The 19451-nt window shown below is 39.7% G+C and overlaps 1 protein-coding gene across 5 annotated transcripts in view; it reads right to left on the reverse strand.

Moving 5' to 3' along the window:
• Positions 1–19451, reverse strand: part of TSPAN9 (tetraspanin 9) — a 240544-nt gene that overhangs the window by 3357 nt on the left and 217736 nt on the right. For all 5 annotated transcript variants that reach the window (XM_074194642.1, XM_074194644.1, XM_074194645.1 and 2 more), the window contains 4 exons: positions 5883–6074; positions 5428–5502; positions 4802–4903; positions 460–591 (listed from right to left, as the gene is read on the reverse strand). In XM_074194642.1, coding sequence (XP_074050743.1) covers positions 460–591; positions 4802–4903; positions 5428–5502; positions 5883–6074 — 501 coding nt within the window. The remainder of the gene's footprint in view (positions 1–459; positions 592–4801; positions 4904–5427; positions 5503–5882; positions 6075–19451) is intronic.

A 19451-nucleotide genomic window follows, 5' to 3' on the forward strand; every position in this document is an offset into this window, starting at 1 on the left:
CCCACCCTGCTCCAGGAACAAAAATCACAGTTAATGCTGAAACAGACCTCATAAATTAACCAATTTCTAGATAAGGAAAATGAAACCAGAGAGATGGGGCTTTCTATGTTTAGGAAGTAGAAGAGCTGGGAATGAAAACAGGTGAGTACTCTACTACAACTCTTCACAGTTAGGATTCTACTATACTATACCAACCCTAACTTCATTCTCTCCTTCTTTGTTATATTACTTTATTTTCTCGGGTATCTAACCTTACTCCTCTAACCTCAGGTCACTATCTCAGGCTACTTACCTGAACCTGGTCCCAGCCTCATATGGACAAAAGGGAACATGAGGCCAAATGGGACTTTACTTGCTTCCATAATGCCCCAGCCTTCCCTCACTATTCAGACTTGTATTCACCCACTGATTCCTAGGAGGAAAATGAAATTTAAGCAAGGTTGGATCTCTAGTCCTTACTGTTTTCCACACAAGGGTGGTGGAGTTGCGCCCACAATCCTGGGAATTCTCCATACAACAGCGGTCAGGAACTGTATTCTCTCCAAGCACCGGAAACCAGTCTGTGAAGTCAGTGACACCACAACATCGCATCTACCAAGAGGTGAGAGAAGAAGACGGAAGTTAGAAGATACTATCTCCTTTTTTGCCTCCTCTTAGGGTTAGCTAGCACTATTAGATGAGCATAGATAATCAGTCCCTAGCCACAGCAAGTTGCCATCTCCTCCACTTTTCAGGTCACAATTTGCCTCATCTGAGAAATACAAAGTGATGTCCCTTCCTACAGATAGGAGAATGAAATTTATCATGTCCATATGGGGCATTAAGATCCTAAATCTTGACCTAGAGAAGAAGTGGATGAGATGTCTTCTCTTTTAGAGTACTCTATTTTTGATTGTGCATATTATGTGCTTTCTGAATTAAATGAGGTAAATTTATAATACTTGCATGGCCTTCCCTTGCCAGCCTTCCCCATTGTTTCCAAGGTTATCTGAAACTAAGCAGAGTTATCTGAAACTCAAGGAGTGCCAAAGATAGCGCTCCATTAGTCTAAGCCTAATATGATAAGGAAGGTAAATCTACTACAGGTATAAAACCCATCACACATGCATTCCCAAACCACAAAAATCCTTAGAACAGAAACACAGAATCTCTATTGGAAAGTATATCTCCCAGCCCATATCTAGTAGGTCCCTCCTCTGAAATAGTCCTTCTAACCCTCTTTCTGAAGTCCTCTAGTGAGGCCATAACACCAATCCCCTCCACTTTTACCTACTCCTTTTTTTAGGAAGTTTATCCTCAAATCAAACCAAAATTTGTTTTTTTTTAATAACTTTCCGAAAAAGGCTCTGCTCCCTGGGATCGGAGAGGCGGCCTGCCAGAGGGGTGGCCCGCCAAAGCCAAAGAACTTCAGCCTCCCGGAGGCAGCCCCAGGGCGCTGGGAGCCACAGCTCACAGCAGTGGGGGAGTCTCCAGAGCTGCACCCCAAGGAGCACCAGACACAAAGTGGGGGAACAGTGGGGGACCTCTGCCAGAGCGAGCATGTGGAGCCCAGCCCTTGGGGCACACAGGGAGCAGCTTGGTCTTTCTGCAGCCCAGAGCCGGAAACAGAAGCAGGAAAGCCAGTAAGCAGGAGCCCCCAGGGCATGAGCCCATTGAGCTGAGGGAGGGGAGTGAAGAGAAACTGCAAGCTCAGTCCTCTGCCCCTGGAACAGGACTCTGGGGCTCTGACCACATTCAGATCCTGATCCCAGTCTAGGCCCCCCCATAGAACAGCAGGGCACCCCCCCACCTCAGCCCCATGACAGAGGGGAGCGCTTATGGTCATTCACAGACCAGGAGGGAGGACAGAGCCTCACACATTGAGACCCTTGTGGGAGTGTCCCAAAAGCTCAGGAAGCACCCCCAAACCAGGCCCAGGCTGGGAAAATGAGCAAGCAGAGAAACAAAAAGAAGACTATTGAGAAATATTTTGCAAATGAGCCCAAGAAGGATCAAAAGTCTGAAGATGAGGAAGCACAAGCTCCTGCATCTGAAGACTCCAAGAAAAACAGAAATTGGGCTCAGGCTATGACAGAGCTCAAAAAAGACTTTGAAAATCAAATGAGGGAGTTGGAAGAAAAACTGGGAAAAGAAAGGAGAGAGATGCAGGAAAAACATGAGTCAGCAAAGTCAGCAGCTTAGTCAAGGAAATCCAAAAAAATGCTGAAGAAAATAGAATGCTAAAAACCAGCTTAGGTCAAATGGATAAAACAGTTCAAAAAGTTATTGAGGAGAAGAATGCTTTAAAAAGCAAAATTGGCCAGATGGAAAAAGAGATAAAAAAAAAACTTTCTAAGGAGAACAAATCCTTCAGACAAAGAATAGAATTCAGGGAGATTGATGAATTCACCAGAAATCAGGAATCAATACTCCAAAACAAAAAAAAAAATAAAAATTAGAAGAAAATGTGAAATATCTCATTGAAAAAACAACTGATATGGAAAACAGACTTAAGAAAGATAATTTAAAAATTATTGGAATACCTGAAAGTCATGATCAGGAAAAGAGCCTTTACATCATTTTCAAAGAATTACTACAGGAAAATTACCCTGATATTCTAGAAGCAGAGGGCAAAATAGAAATGGAGAGAATCCACCGATTCCCCAGAGAAAGAGATCCCAAAAAACCAACCCCTAGGAATATTATAGCCAAATTCCAGAACTCCCAAGTGAAAGAGAAAATATTACAAGCAGGCAGAAGAACACAGTTCAAATATCGTGGAGCTGCAGTCACGATCACACAGGACTTAGCAGCAACTACATCGGAAGCTCGTAAGGGCTTGGAATACAATATACCGGAAGTCAAAAGAGCTTAGAATGCAGCCAAGAATGAACTACCCAGCAAGGCTGAATTTCGTCTTCCAGGGAATAAGATGGACTTTCAATGAACCAGGGGAATTTCAAATGTTCCTTTTGGAATGGCCAGAGCTGAACAGAAGGTTTGATCTTCATATACAGTACTCAGGTGAAGCATGGAGATTGGAGGAGAGGGGGGAAATATGAGGGACTTAATGAGGATGAACTGCATGCATTCCTGCATAGAAAAATGACACTGATAATACTCATATGAACCTTCTCAGTTAATAGAGCAGGTAGAGAGAGCTTTTATAGTTGAAGCACAGGAGAAAGCTGAATTTGAAGATAAAATATGGTGTAAAAATGGAGTCAATCAAAAAAAGGGAAATGGAATGGGAGAAAGAAAAAGGAGAGGGGGAATAGTCCAAGATATTTCACATAATAAGATTTATTTTTACAATGAGCTATTGCAATGATATGGAAGGGGGGAGGCAAGGGGGAATGAGGGAACCTTTGCTCTCATCAGAGATGGCTAGGAGAGGAAATAGCATATATACTCAATGGGGTATAGACATTTAGAGTAAGAAGGAGGGGGGGAGCAGGGGGAAGGGGTGGGGATGTGAATAAAGGAGGAGAGGATGGATCATGGGGGGAGAGTGGTCATATATAACACATTTTCTTTCTTACTTCTTGCAAGGGGCTGGGATTGGAAGGCCTGGAAGGACCATAGGGCCAGGTGGATTCTGGGCCTAAGGGGTGGTATGGGGGCTCAGGGCTTCTTGGCCCCAGGACCAGGGATCTGTCTGCTGCACCACTCAGCGACCCTACAGCAGAGTCAGAGTGAAAGGAGAGAGAAAATAGAGTACATGGTAGTGGAGAAATAAGAAAGGAGGGAGTTGCGATCAGCAATGGCAAAGGTGGAAAAATATGGAAGTAACTTTTGTGATGGACTTATCATAAAGAATATGATCCACCCATGACAGAGTTGTTGGTGTTGGAACAAAGACTCAAGAACATTTTTTGTTATTATTATTTGGGGGAGGGTGCAGGGCAAGTGGGGCTGGATGGCCTGCCTGGGGCCACATAGCAGGGTGATCTTTGGGTGTCTGAGGCCGGATTTGGACCCAGGTGCTCCTGGCTCAAGGGCCAATGCTCTGTCTGCCACCCAGCCACCCCTGCTATTATTACTATTTTATTTTATTTTTGGTCTTTTTTTTTTCTTTTTTTTTGGTTTTTGCAGGGCAGTGGGGATTGGGTGGCTTGCATGCCACACGGCTGGGTGATTGTTGGGTTTATGAGGCTGGATATGGGCTTGGGTGCTCGTGGCTCCAGGGCTGGTGCTTCGTCCATTGCACCACCTGGCCATACCTACAATTATTACTATTTTTTTATTTTAATTTTTTTCTCTCCCCTTTACTTTTTTTCACCCAAGCAAGTCTATCTATATTCATGGGGGAGGAGGGGTATTTTGTTTACTTGTAAACAGGAATATTTTATTAATGTAAAAAAACATTTGTACAAAATGAGAACAAAAAATAAATAAATTTAATAACTTTCCTACACTGTTCCTGAAACCAATATCTCAGATCAAACTGAACAAATCATCTTTTTTTACATTTCAATCCTTCAAAAATTCTAACTAAAAAAGTCCAACTTTCATTTGGACTATCCAGGGCCCAGACTGTCATCTAGACCATCTTATTAACAAAGTGATCCACTGGGGCCTCCTGATAGACTTCCAGCTCTGATCCCAGCAACCCCTGCTCTTTCGTTCTTCAATCCTGATTATTTTCTCCAATCCATGGCCCTTGGATAGTATGCACAAAGACAAGATTTTTCCTCTTCTTATTAAAATGCAGAAAGTGCTATCTGCTTTCTAAACCATAATACAAATATCTTGTATCACCAAGTCATTCCCCACCCCTCCCAGACCTTCCCAACTTCACTACCCAGGTCTCTAGCATCACCTCAGCTTGAATGATATTCCAGGCATTCTTCAGTCCCACATTATTCTCTGTGTTATATAGGAGCAGACCTTCTTTCAGATCCTTTTTGGCATTATCATTCACCTGTCAGGGGTAGGGAAGAGACCATAGGTGAATGTCACATAGTCACAATTAAAATTTTGAGTTATGGCATCAGAGAACATTAAAGTAGGAAGGCAGGATTCTGGGTCCAGGTCTAGTCACAAATTTTCTATGGGATCTTATGTAGACAACTTATAGAATTTAGAGAGGAAAAGTACCTTAGATATCATCTAGCCCAACCTTTTCATTTGACTGATAAGTATCCTGAGATCCCTTAGGGTAAAGTAACTTGCCCAGAGTTACACAGATAGAAAGGTGAGAGAGCCAGGATTCAAACCCACAGACTCTGATTGCAAATCCAGTGGCCTTTCCACAAGGTAAGGCTACCTCAAGGGGGAGTGGCTCAGTTTCCTCCTCTAAAAATGAAGAATTTAGATTAGAATTCTAGAGGTCCTAGTAGATCTTATACTCTATGGTTTTAAAGGACCCTGGTTGGTTTTTTTTAAAGACCCTTTGGGAAGGAAAACTAAGTTACAACCTACCACACTCCTGTCCCAATAGCTCACCTTGTCCATGTAGACAAAAAACAGGATGAGTAAGATCAGCTCTGCCAGGAGGATGACCAACAGGACTATGAAAAACTAGAAAAAGAAGAAAAGTTTCCATATGACCTCTAGGTACAAAAACAAAAAATAGGGATCACAATGCAAAGGAGTCAGGAGAGAATAGTATATTCTAAACTTGGGAAAGCTACTTAACAATATGGGAGAACTGGAGGCATGGACAACAGTTGGGGTCAGATGACAGAAACCAATTTTGGAGAAAATGTTGATATAAATGGGAAGAGTTAATCAATCTAGGAAGGAATCAGAGAGTGAATAGGATAAAATATTTCAGAAGTACCTTCCTTGGAATTAGCTATAAACTCCTAGTTAGAGACAAACAAACACACACATATACACATACACAAAACAAATGAAGAAGCAAAAAATTGAAAAGAGAAAGAAGGAAACATACTTACACTGAGAAGGAGACACTTATTTTCCTTGATGGCTCCCAGGCAGCCCAGGAAGCCAGTCACCATCACGATAGTGCCAATAGCAATGACCAGGTTGGCTGCTGACAGTGAGGGAAAACTGGGAGAAAAGGTGGCAAAGTTTCCCTGGGAGACAGAGAGCCAGATGCCCACCCCTAACAGCCCACAGCCGCACAGCTGAGAAGAGAAAAAGAAAAAACAAAACAAAAGAAAGGCACTGTTAGATACATAAAAAATAAAGACTGCCACCCTTCCCTTCCTCTGCAAAGATACTACTACTAGTCTTTGGAACTTGAAGCAAAAATCTTCTACCCATAGACAACTTTTAACTACTGCATCTTTACTTACAGCTCCAGGAAATAGGGAAGGACAAGGACATATTGAAAGAGCTCACAGAAATAAGTTTGCCTTTCTATGACATCTTAAAGTTTACAAAGCACTTTCCTCATAACAAACTTGTGAGGTGGGCTGGTTGTAAGTATTATTACCCTCATTTTATAGATGAGGAAATTGAACTTAGAAAGTTGAAGTCATTGCCCAGAGTTACCCAGATAGAAAAGTAAAAGAGCCAGGATTCAAGCCCACAGACTCTGATTCCAAATCCAGTGGCCTTTCCACAAGGTAAGGCTACCGCAAGGGGAAGTGGCTCAGTTGTACAAAAAGTTGTACAACTAGTAAGTCCCAGAGCTAGGATTTAAACTCGGGTCTGTTGGCTCCAAGTCTAGTATATTTGTTTCCTACTATCACTTCAGTCATTAAATATTCAAGACCCTTGGATGCTAGTCAAAAATGCCACCTATCCAATTCATCCATTGTTAAATAAAGTCACCTAATCTTCTTTTGTCTAATTTTCCAGATCTGTAAAATGGGGTAATAGCATTATAATTATGGGAATAATAGTTGAGAAAAAAGGTTTAAAAAATAATTTAAAGAACTAGCCAGAGAGGAGCTAAGGTAAAGTCTAGAACTGTGAGGCTTATTCCTGGATAACTCTGGAAGCTAGCTGATGCTCTGGATAGGCTATTCAATCAATGCAGTGACTATTAATCTAACTAAACCAGGTTAGCCTGCAAACTGATCCTCCTGAAATGCTCTTCTGAGGTTGCCATTACTACTAATTTCACTCTAAAAAGATTTGCTAGGACTCCATTTTATGGAATTACAGAATGGACATTAGGCCATCTAGTCCAACCCACATCCAAACAAAAACTCCCTCTATAACATACCTGATAAGTAATCATCTATTTTCTACATAAAGAACTCCATGGTGAGAGAACTCACTCAGTCGGTGCTAGTCACTGACAGATGCTGCTGCATCTAAGATAATGATTCATCATCACAGAACAATTTTCAAACAGAGACAATGTTGGGGTAGTTCATCAACATCCACAGACACACAAGACACTCCTGAGGAAATGCACAGCACTGGATGCTTCTCCAGAATTTAGGTTATGCCAGTAAAAAACACAAGATGGGAATGAGTGAAAATGTATGAAGGAAAATACCCAGGTAACCCAAGATCAGCTGAGTGATTTTACTACAGTAGGAATAGTATCTGATTGTTCTTTCACCTTGAACTTGATCAGTCAGTATCAGTAACATAGAAAAACTAGGATTAAATACACAAGGAATAGTTATGCTGCCTTTACCAAGTTAAACACTAGTTGGACATAGTTGCAACATGGGTAGAGATGCCCAGGGTAACTAACCTAAAGGCATAAGTGGCTGAACTTGGTCCCCTCCTTTCTGCCTTAAGGGTTCTATGAAGCTCTTTGTTAAATGTTCAGCAAGACTTGACTATTGTCAGTCATACTGAACCAAAAATTGGCCCCTCCCCCCATAATTTCTACCTAGTTTTCCCCCTTTAGCTGAAAACATATATGGAGCTGCTCTAACACAAGAACTATGGGACTCTGAACAAATCACTTAGTCTCTTACTACTCTCAGCAATTGTCAGATTAAAAGCTGCCAAGAAAGTGGTAACTTGCATTGAGAGAAGAAATTTCTTCCTTTGGTAGCTTCTGGTGCCAATGAAATCACAGTCCTTTCCCTTCTTAAGCCACACAGAATAAATCTACCACTTTCCCATAGTTGACTTTCAGCTATCTGAAAATGGCTATCATGTTTTCTATGACTTTTACAAGCAAAACAGCTTCCCACTTCCTAGAATCTTTCCTTAGGGAATATAGCTCTCACCAGGATGCATTTTAGTGTTTTCAGGTCCCTCAATGTTTCAGACTGGATCAGTTTCCTCTAGGAATGCCCAAACCTTCCTCTTACAATGAGAGACTTAGATATGGGTATGGGACTGAAGTCATAGTCAGGCATAGCTTAGGGTCAGCATCACAGGGGAACAACATGTGTTTCTCCCAACACCTCCTGAGAAGGAGTTATTTTATCTCTTTAGCAGTCTACTTAACAGTCACTTGTGAAAGGAAGGAAAAGTTGTATGATATATGCACAGTAGAGTCCTGGTTTCACTATTCTAACTAGCTATGTACATGTCTTGTTTTGCCACGATGCAAGGAGGAGACAAGCTAAAGAGAGCTCTCAAGCTAACCAGAATGTCAGACTCATGAAGATGATGCTGATCTGTAGTCTGGCTTTAGTCCATGTTCAGTCTGATATTTTGCCCTGTATCCTTTAAACTTTTTTTGTGACACGAACACTTTTAGTCATCTGATGAAGCCTATAAATCCTTTCCAAAATTAGTATTTTTTTAAAACTCATCACTGAAGGAAATGCAAAATCTCATTTGGAAGATAACAAAAATCAAAATTAATTTTCCCCTATCCAAGTTCACAAGTCACTTGGGGATTTGCAGATCCCAGGTTAGCAATCTCTAGCTCTAGAGAATCATCTTACAATCAGTCTTGAGATAGATAACCAGAGTATTATGATTTCCTTTTACTAGGTCAAGAATTGAGAAGTAGAGATATTAGGATGACTTCTTTTTGCAAGGCAATGGGGTTAAGTGACTTGCCCAAGGTCACATAACTAGGTAATTATTAAGTGTCTGAAGTCGAATTTGAACTCAGATTCTCCTAACTCCAAGGCCAGTGCTCTATCACTGTGCCACCTAGCTGCCCCCAGGATGACGTATTAAAGGTCATCCCAGGGAGAGCAGCTTGGTGGAAAGAGCACTGATTTTTAAATTGGAAGATGTGATTTTCAATCTCGATTTGATATGTATACCTGGGTAATTATAGTATAAATTGCTGTGATTTCTGCTATTCTCTTTCCTCCTCTGTAAAATGAGGGAAATGAACTAGATGAATCAATCCATCAATGAAGAGGTATTTATTAAATGTTTACTATATATGAAGCTCTTTGTTATATGCTCAGCAAGACTCTGCTAATAAAATCATAGTATTCCAACTTTGAGTCATTTAACAGTGTGAAGGATCTATGTGCCAAGAACTTTCTTTTCTAGATCTTCATTAGTTGTGGCTACTAAGGTGAGAGTACAGCACCTGTCAATAAAGGTTCTAGGACACATCTTCCCAAATGTTGCTTCCTTAGATTTTGTCTACAGGGCGAGGCTTGAGGTCTAAGGGAAAGTGGTGATCAAAGTAGTTGGACTTAGACGCAAGCTGCATTTTGCCTCTCTCTCAGAGAAATTCTCAAGGTCCTTCAACCTATCAATTATTACAACAATAAGTGACATTGCTCTATCAATAAAGCAAGCATGTAAAGGTCTTATGGCAGTGATGGGATTCAAATAAATTAACAACTGGTTCCCTGAACTCAACATAAAATTATGTATCAGTTCTGCTGAACCAGTGCAAACTGGCTGAATTCCACCACTGCCTTATGATATGCATGAGGGATACAGAGACAAAAGTCTCAAGTTTTTGCTTAAGGGACTTATATTCTACCAGGGAAAACAAGATATACAACATATATGCCTATGGCTGTAGAACATATACATAGATAATTTGGGGAGAAGGCACTAACAGATAGGGAAATCAATAAAAATTCATGGAAAAAGTAGCTCTTGAGCAGCTCCAAAAGAAGCTAGGAATTCTAAGAAATGGAATGAATGAAAGAAAGAATAACCAAAAAGGCATTTATTAAGCATTCTACTTAGCCCTGGAAATATAAACTGTCAAATCTATACAGTCCCTGCTCTCAAGGAGCTTACATTCTAACTGGGGAAATGACACATAAAATGGAGTCAAATAAAAAGACTCAGAGATCCTTAGGTAATAAAATAGTTAGAATTACAATACCAAGGGATTGCAGGGCAAATAATAAGGTCAATTGGTATTCTATCTTATCAGAAAGAAAGGAATTATTGATAATATCTCATTTAAACTTTGTGAGCAGACAAGTAGCCAAGAGACAAATAATAAAGGAAGGAGGTGGAATACTCAGTGGTAGTATTCTTTCTTCCTGCCTGGCCATCTCAAAAGGCTTCTGGGACAGCCTAGGCTGGGGAAAGTAGAAAATGAAATAAATGAGGGTACTACATAGTAGAATTATCTGTTCCCAATACCTTGCTATCCTACATAAGTTCAAATGGAAGCACAGAGGGGGTAGATTTCAGACACTGCCATGGAGATGGAATGCTATATATGAAGGATAGAAAAATACCAGTTTGGCCAAATAACAGAGTCCATGTTTGAAATATTTGTATATTATATATAATAAAATGAGTGAAGTACACTGAAGCTGTTTAGATTTAAATGCCAAAGAGTTTGTATAGAAGTAAGAGGGAATCAATGGAGTTTATTGAGAAGGGTAATAATGTCAAGATTACACCTGTGCTTTAAGAATATATTGGGTAGCTCTGTGAAACCCAGGTGAATGAGAAGAAAGACTAGAGGCAATGAGACCAATCTAGAAGTGACTGTAATAGTTCAAATGGGAACTGATAAGGGTCTAAATTAGGGTTATGTCTATGGAAATGGAGAGAACAGGGTGGAGGTAGGCTAGACTAGACCTGGCCACAAGAGTTGACAGACCTTTAAGGGCAGAGATCCTAACTTATTTCATCATAGTGGACATTCAGGAGCAGGCTAAGTAGGGAGCTTTCCTTTCAGCTGCCACCAGGTGGCATTCCAGATTGGTTCACAAGAGGCAGAAGTTTGATGATTTTTCAATTCTCCCAATCACTCCCTTCTACAATAGGATCAGGTTTTACCCTGCCATCTCAATTTTTTTTTCATTAATCATACTTCAGAAAATCTATGTTTGTCAGGCTGAAGATTTATAGCTCTGAGATTCAGGCTCTAAATGAACAGAGAAGGAAAAGAGAGCTGCTTCAGGATTGTGGGCTATCTCAAATCCCTTTCCCAATGAACAGGGTAAAAAGCACTACCCAGTTGGTCTCTTGGCTTCCTTACATGTGTACTACCATGAAGAGCTTCCCAGAACTCAAATCATCATTCCTGCTATTCAATCTGTTTCCATCCTTGGAAAAGCACAAGTTCTGCATTTCCCCCTTTCCCTTCCTACCCCCCCTTATATTGCATCTCCATCTCCAAGTCTTAAATCTATACTCCTTCGCCTCCATTTGAACCTAACATCCTTCATATTGGTACCAGCACCCTCCTCCTTATGCAAAAATCTCATAATATTCCTATTCTCAAAAATTCTGCCATGGCTCCCTATTCCGTAATGCTTAACATTCAAATTCTTCTACCTGGTTACCTAATCAAGCTTCTTTCATATTATTCTTTGTTATTCATATTATTCCTTTTGCTGCAATCAAACTGCACTACCTTCCATCCCTCTAACACATAGAGTAAGAAGAGCTGAACTGAATTTGGAGTCAGTAGACTCCAGGTTTGAGTTTTGACTGCCATTTATTAGCTATTTGACCACCTGTAAGTTACTTATCCCTCTCTGCACTTTGGTTTACATGTAAGGAAAATGAAGGGGTGAGACCTTCTAAAGATGAGGTGTTTTGATTCTATACCATTTTGCTTTGCCTTATTCCTGGAATGCCTCATGTTCTTTATTAGTAATCTCCCTTGATTGGCAATCTGAATAGAAGCTCCTAGAGGACATGTCTATGTTAGCCAAACTGGGCAAACCCAGACTAGCCCAAGTTACATCGGACATTAATCTAATTTCCCCCATTTCATAAGGACAGAGGAGTATTTTATTTGAACTTTGTATCTCACCCAGCACTTAACACAGTTCTCAGCAAATCGTAGTACTTAATAAATGTTCTTGACTCTCAGTTCCCCCTAAGGGACCCTTAAGATTTCAAGAAACTTCCTTTTCTGGAAAATCTCACTTAGCTATAACTGTCAAACCAGTCTCAATATGACATCTTAGTTCTTAAAGAGTCATGTGTAGTATAATGGAAGAAGATCTAGTCCTGTTTTCCTTCTTCCTAGTCTTATGACCTTAGGAAAAATCACTTTGCCCTTCTGAGCCTCAGCTTCCTCATCTGTAAAATGAAGATGAAAATTATACTGCCTTATTTCACAGAATTTTTGTGAGGATTAAATGAGATAATGTATTAAAGCACTTAATGAATCTTAAATCACTACTAAAGCATCCCTTATAGTTTACCTCTCAAGCTTCTTGGTTATGATAGTCCCAAATCTACCTTCTATCACAGCTAGTATGATAAATGACAAAGAAGTAAACATCATATTTCCTTCAAAGTTCCCACTCTCCCAAGCCAGAAATCTTGGAATCTTTTTTTGACTATTTCTTTTCCTCCACTATCTAAATATCCAATATCAATCAAAACTGAGCCTTCAAAAGTAATATTGATTCTCTCTTCACAGGATAACAGAATCTCATTGTTGGAAGGGACATCAGAGGACATTAATTTCAAACTATGTCTAAATAAGAATCCCACCTCAACCTCAACATACCTCTAATAAGTGATTGATTATTTAAAAATATTTAACAATGTGTCCATCTCCAGAGGCAACCCATTCTACTTTTAGATGACTTTAATGGTCAAGAAGCCTAAATCTCCCACCCATATCTCCTACTTCTGTCCTTGACAGTCAAAGAGAACAATTAAAATCCTTCTTCTATATGACAAAATATCTCAGAACTTTAGAGTTGAAAGATGCTAGAAAGGTTCTCCCGACTATTGAATATTTCTAATTGGATGTCCTATGGACATCACAGTAACAACAAAAACATGTTTGTTAAGCATGTGCCAATCATTGAACCAGGCATTGGGATGGTGAATACAAAGAATAAAATAATTTCTCTCAAGAATCTTATAGTCTAGTGGATAGTAGGATCCACACAAATATATGTAAACTAAATTGAAAGGGAATAAAACATGCATATAGTAAGGAAGGCACTTGTAGAGGGGCTCAAACAAGGCTATATGTAGAATATGGTGCTGAGCTAAGTCTTGAAAGAAGAAAGGAATTCTATGAGTTGGAGATGAGGATCAGAAAGAAGGTCTGTTTGGCATAGTATAGGAGGGGAAAGCAAAAAACAAGAGACTCGAAAGAAAAGCTAGAACCAAGTCAAGTCGTAGCTCAATAAACAAAGAATTTTATATTTTATCCTAGAAACAATAGAGAGACACAAATTAGGATAAACTAGAATGGGGACAGAGTAGAGGCAGAGAGAGATCAGTTAGGAGACAACTGTAGTAACCTGTTGGGAGAAGAGATAAGGGATCAAAGTTGTGGCTCTCTGTGAGCAGAAACAATGAATTAGATATGAGAGAAGTTGTGGAAGTAAAAATGGCAAGACCTGGACCCTAATCAGAGATAAGGGTAGGGAAGGCAAAAGTATCCTAGCTATAAACTTGAGAGTGGATAAATGGTGGTATTTTTGACAGAAAAAAAGTTAATTTGGGAAAGGGGTGAGTTTGGGGGGAAAGTTTTTTTAATTGTAAGTTTGAAATGTTGCTGAGAAATAAAATTTGAAATGTCCAATGAGTAGTTGATGAGGTGGAACAGAAGCTCAGGGGAGAGAGTAGCGCTGGATATATATCTGAGAGTCATCTACATAGAGGCAATAATTGAACCCATGGGAGCTGATGAGATCACCAGGAGAACAGAAAGAGAATAGAAGAGGGCCTAAGAGACTGAAAGAACACTCCTAATTAGGCAGTGCAATATGGATGCTGAGACAGTCAAGGAGACTGAGTAGACAGGACAGGAGGAAGGTCAACAGAGAGAGAATGCTGTCACAAAATCCCAGAGAGGAAGGAGTAAATATCCAAGAGGAGAGTATCCCAATATCAAATATAGTACAAGTAGGACAAAGACTGAGAAAAGACCATTCATTTTGGCAAATATGAGATCACTGATACTATTATTTTAAGGGAAGCAATTTAAGTTGAGTAGTGAGGTCAGAACGAAAGGAGAGGAAATGGTAACAAACAGATACAGCTTTTTCTAAGAATATGGCTGAGAAAATAGAGATGTAGGACAATAGCTTGAAGGAAGGTAGAGCCTTTCCTACGGTACTATGTGGTCTCTACACAGAAATCTTAAATGTTCCCTTCCAAAGGGAAAAAAAGAAATCTTTTTCTATGAGAAACTTTCACTTTAGGATAAGGAAAGACTACCAGATAGATCTGTGTTTCAGGGAAATTTCAACTCCTTTGATCTTAGGATGTTAATTCCTTTGAAATATCACTGAGAACACCAGACCTTTAAAGTTTTATGGTATTTCACTTGACTTTCCTTCCAGCATGTTTCCTTTAGAAACAAACAAAAAACAACTCCAGAACAAAAACTTTAAAACCACACAAAAAAACCAAATGAATAAAAAATCTCAAATTCTTTAAGAATTTAAAGAAAACAGTGAGAAGCAAAATGCAAGCGTTTGCACTCTGGTTATGTCAACCTCATCTTTCTCTCTCCTCTTCTTTCTGTTGAGTAAGCAAAAAGGGGAGCCAATGTATTCTTAGGATCTCATATGAAAATGTGTTATAATTGTTTCTTTTTTGCTATTGTCAATATGTTTCCGTTCCATTCACTGGACTCTGTTCTTGCTTTCCCTGAAAGATAATTCAACACTTTGGAGTTATTTTCCATTTGCCCTTTCCTAAGTGGCTTTGCAGTCTTTTTATTTCTAAGGATTTTACTGGCTAATCTAGGTGCCTTTGGCCTACAGTGCAGTGGGTTGTATCTCTTTGTGAGGAGGCATCTAGTCTGTATATATATATATATATATATATATGCTCATCTGTATTTAAGGTTTTACAAAGAACTTTTTTCCCCCACAATTCTGTTAGGTTGACTGAGATAAGAAGTATAAGTATTATTATATTCATTTTTTGGATGATGAAAATAAGACTTTAGAGGAGTTAAATGAGTTCACCAAGGTCACACAAATAGTACATGTAACAACCAGGGCTTCAATATAGGTCTTCAGACTTTCCAAATTCAGTGCTTTTCTCCTATAAGATTCTCTCTTCCTCCATTCCCTCCTCCCTCCTCCCCTACTTCCCTCTCCATTCTCACTCCCCTCCCCAATCAAAGGCAGGTTTCCATTAACCTCATGTTTCAAGAAATTGTCCAGAGACCCTGCTACCATCCAGTTTTAGAAAATATCTAAGTTATTGACTCAAAAATAATTGGTTCAGATGGAAGTGCTATTTTTTAAGTGATCAGCACTGGTGATTTAATATATCAACACAAGCTAAAATCTGTGGAGCTTTCTCCAACTCTGTTCTTTGTCCTCTCCTTTGAATTTGCCTAGGCTCTACCTGGAACATATATCCTCTAAAGTCTCAGATTGTTAAAATCCTTCTCTTTTATCAAGTGCCACCTTCTCCATGAAGTTTTCAAAATTCTCCCCCCTTTCTTCCCTCAACTTCAAAGTGATCTCTCCTCTTTCAAATGTTCTTTGAACACTTTGACTGGCTATCTTGTGGGTTATTCTCACATCTGACCTTGATATTGAACTTAGACTGTTTTCTCCTGGTTCTCTTCCTGCTTGTCTGACTGCATCTCAGTCTCCTTTGATAGTTTCCAATCTCCTGCCTATCCAGGGCATGCTCTCTAAGACTGTCTCAAGTCTTCTCCTCTCGCTACACTTTCTCCCTTGGTGGTCTCTTCAGCTCATAAGGATTCATTATTATTTCTATGCTATGAATCCCAGAAATATAACCAACCCTACTGTGTCTCCTGGGGAAACTTCTTATCCCCAACTGCTTATTGGACATCTCTAGTTGGAGATCTATTGACATTTCAAATTCAGTATGTACAAAATTAAATCTTCACTTTTACCTGTCCCTTCTCCACATTTGGCTATTTATGTAAAGGACCCTATTATTTTTCTAGTCACTCAAACTGGGAACTAATATTATACACCCTCCTTCTCTATTTCCAAATTATTTGTCAGGTCCTGTAGGTTTGACTTCCTTTCCATGCTTTACTGACAACCCCTAAAATTAGTTTTTTCTTACCATAGCCCTTGGTACCATCAAATGGCCAATTTCAAAAATTATCAGTAGAAGTGACATTAAAGAAGTTACTAATAATCCCCGGGATCTCTCTATCTTACTTGTACCTGAAGTCTTCTATATGTGTTGCCTTCCTCTCCCCTGCTACCCTTCCCTCATTTAAATGAGAGCTCCTGAGAGCAGGGACTAGCTTGCTTTTCTATTTGTATATCTCTAGTACTTTGCACATAGTAAAGGCTTCATAAGGGTTTTTCCTTCATAATCATTAATTCAGATTTTCAGTTGTTCCTTTTTGTTTCTAGGACAAAAAATGCATTTTCCAGCCAGATACATAAAGCTCCACTCTACCTTTTCAGGCTCATTTCCTTCATACATTGTCTATTTCAGCCAATTATTCTTTTTGCAGTTCCTATCTTTTTTGTTTACAATATACTTCTGCCTCACCTCAGTCTCTCAGGATCCATAGACTTGTAAATTCTATCATTTGGAGTTAGAGATCCCCTCTGCCTGAACTAGAGAAGCAAATTAGAAGAGCCCTCACCAATATGGGATATGAATCTTAATGGAAAATTATGGTGATGCTGCAGTGACAGAGTTGGACAATAAGGTCCCAGGGGAGAAGGTTTTAAATTATTACCTTATTTGATCCTCACAAAAACCCTGGGAGGCAGTTTTTAACAGAGAAGGAAACTGAGGCACAAAAGTTAAGTGACTCGCCAAGGACCACATAATTATTAAGTGTTCAAGGCAGGATTCAAACCCAGATCTTCTGGATTCCAAGTCCTGCACTCTATCCACTGACACCTGGATCTTTCTAATGCAATATTTCTAACTTGGATTGCTATGTTAAATCTCTGCATTATTTGCTTTGTCAAAAATTATTGCAATAATGAATAATTTCATCTATCACTGTTTCTCATTCTTTGGTCACTTTCCTGCAGTTTTCTAGAGTTTTCATCCCTGGTCTCTAGAAGTAAGGCTAAAATTGGCTCTGAGAATAGAGGATGAAAGTTTGTTTAATGACTGTCCCTCTTTGTGAGAAAGCTGTGATCTAAATAGGCCTTTGGGAATGAGAGAGATGAGCTGATCAACACCAGCCTTCTGTGACTTGGACATTTTTGTCACTATCTCCTATAGAGACAATGACTCCCTCCCTCTACACAATCTGCTTAGCTTTCCACTGATCTTAATTTATTGATTAAAATTTGTTTTATGGTCCAAAAGCTCAGACACCATCAGTAGCTTCCTGCCAGAAGACTGCATGCTGTTGAATGAAGAAGAGAGTCATCTCCCTCAAATGGGAGGCTGGGGAGTTATGGGATCACAGTTGTGTAAAGTATGTCTGTGACTGCAAGTCCTGCCTTCATCAATCATAGGAAACCATTACCCAGAGTATCCACTGCTTCTGGTCAAGGGGAGGAGAGGCAGCTTGGTCTATAATACTGTTCTTTCAATCTCTCCCTGGCCCTAACCCTCTTTGAACAACTCATCTCCACTTTGCCATATTGCAGGAATCCAGAAGTAAATGGAGACTTCACTGATCAATGCATCTACTGTTTTTCTTCTCTACTGCAATCCCATGACCTTAAGAGTTTGGATCCAATGACTAAACAATTGTTTGGGTCAGCATTTAGTCAGTGAAGACTCTATGTAAATGAACTGTCCTAGATTCTTGCTTTTACACATGAGTTGAATTTTGTCTTCTCTCCTTAGTGGAAGTGTAATCTAGTACAGGTTCATCTATGCACTATGGGACCAAAAGCAAGTCACTTCCCATCTTTAGGTCTCAGTTTCCACATCTGAAAAATGAGGAGATTGGGCCAGATGATATCTGAGGTCTCTTCCAATTCTAAACATACCACCTTTAATTTTATACTTTAATAGAACCAAGGAATAGAACATAATTCTAGAAGGAGAATAACAAGATATTGCCTGGCATAGGGTAGGATTCCTAAGTTGTAGCTTAAGGCAGTGGAGTTGGTGACTATTCCTGGCAAAGTGAACTGATCTTAACTTGTCCATATCCCCCCTAAGCATGCGAGAAATGCCAAAATCCTGGCATGGGCAGACGAGGCTCCCAGCTGGCATTATAAATAATCAGGCTCTGGGCATAGAATCCCTAGAGAGAAGAAAAACTATGTGTTGGCAGTGTGAAAGTGTCTGGTGGGTGGATAGCTTGAGGTCTCAGAGGTCAGAGATGGACACTCTTTCCTGATATCTATATGCATAATTATAAATTTCTAGCTACTGAGCTCCATCTATGTAGAAGTTTACTCTCCCCACCTACCTTCTCCACTACTGGCATGTCTTAATAGAACTTTCCACCAAGTGCTAGAGAGATTGAGGGAAAGGCAGTACCATGAAACGGGTTTAGAAAGGGCAGTTTTAGGTCATGGGAGTCTTTATAATCTCAACCACACTTCACATCATCACTATGTGACCTTGAACAAATAAATCACTTAGTCATTCTGGGCCTCAATTTCCCCATGAGCTAAGTTGGGGAGAGGGAGCCTTGCACATTTACTGTCTGACAAGGTGAAAATGAGGCTGGATAAATTAGGGTTTCTGAAGAAATTTGAGATTTAAGGAAGAAAGATGAAATAAGAATTCAAGATATTTTTGTTGCTGCTAGGAGTCTGACTAATAGCATAGAACCCTTGTGCAGCAGTTTTATTTCTATTTCAAGAAACATACAATATTTTGCAGAGTAAGCCCCATTCATCTTTACGCATGGCTGAATGGTAGAGTAGAGCATTTACCCTTGATTCTCTAAGTAGGTAAACAGACACAGAGAAATAAGTGATTGGCCAAGGTTACAAAGCAATTCAATGTTTCTCTGCACCCTCAATTCTAAAATCTATTCCTGTTACTTTGTTGTTTACTCAATGGTCTTCCCCCACACCCAAGAGGATCTCATTTTACTGAGGATCCCAAAGTTTCCATAAACTCAAGAATTTCATCTCCTCATCTCCCTCAGCAGTTACCTCCATGAATGATGTTCTTTTTTGTCCTAGGAGGTCCGAAATGCCTTTTATCTTTGATTGCAGAAAATAAATCAAATGTCAAGAGGACAAAAGATGGTAAGGATTGAAAATTTCTTTCTACAGACTTCTGTGACTTTCCTGCCTTTTTCACCCTCCTCCTAATGAACCATAGGGCCAGTCTTTTGTTGCTCCTTCCCTGGGATCAGAATTATC

Source organism: Macrotis lagotis, chromosome 7 (genome assembly GCF_037893015.1).
Source record: "Macrotis lagotis isolate mMagLag1 chromosome 7, bilby.v1.9.chrom.fasta, whole genome shotgun sequence".
Lineage (NCBI taxonomy): Eukaryota > Metazoa > Chordata > Mammalia > Peramelemorphia > Peramelidae > Macrotis > Macrotis lagotis.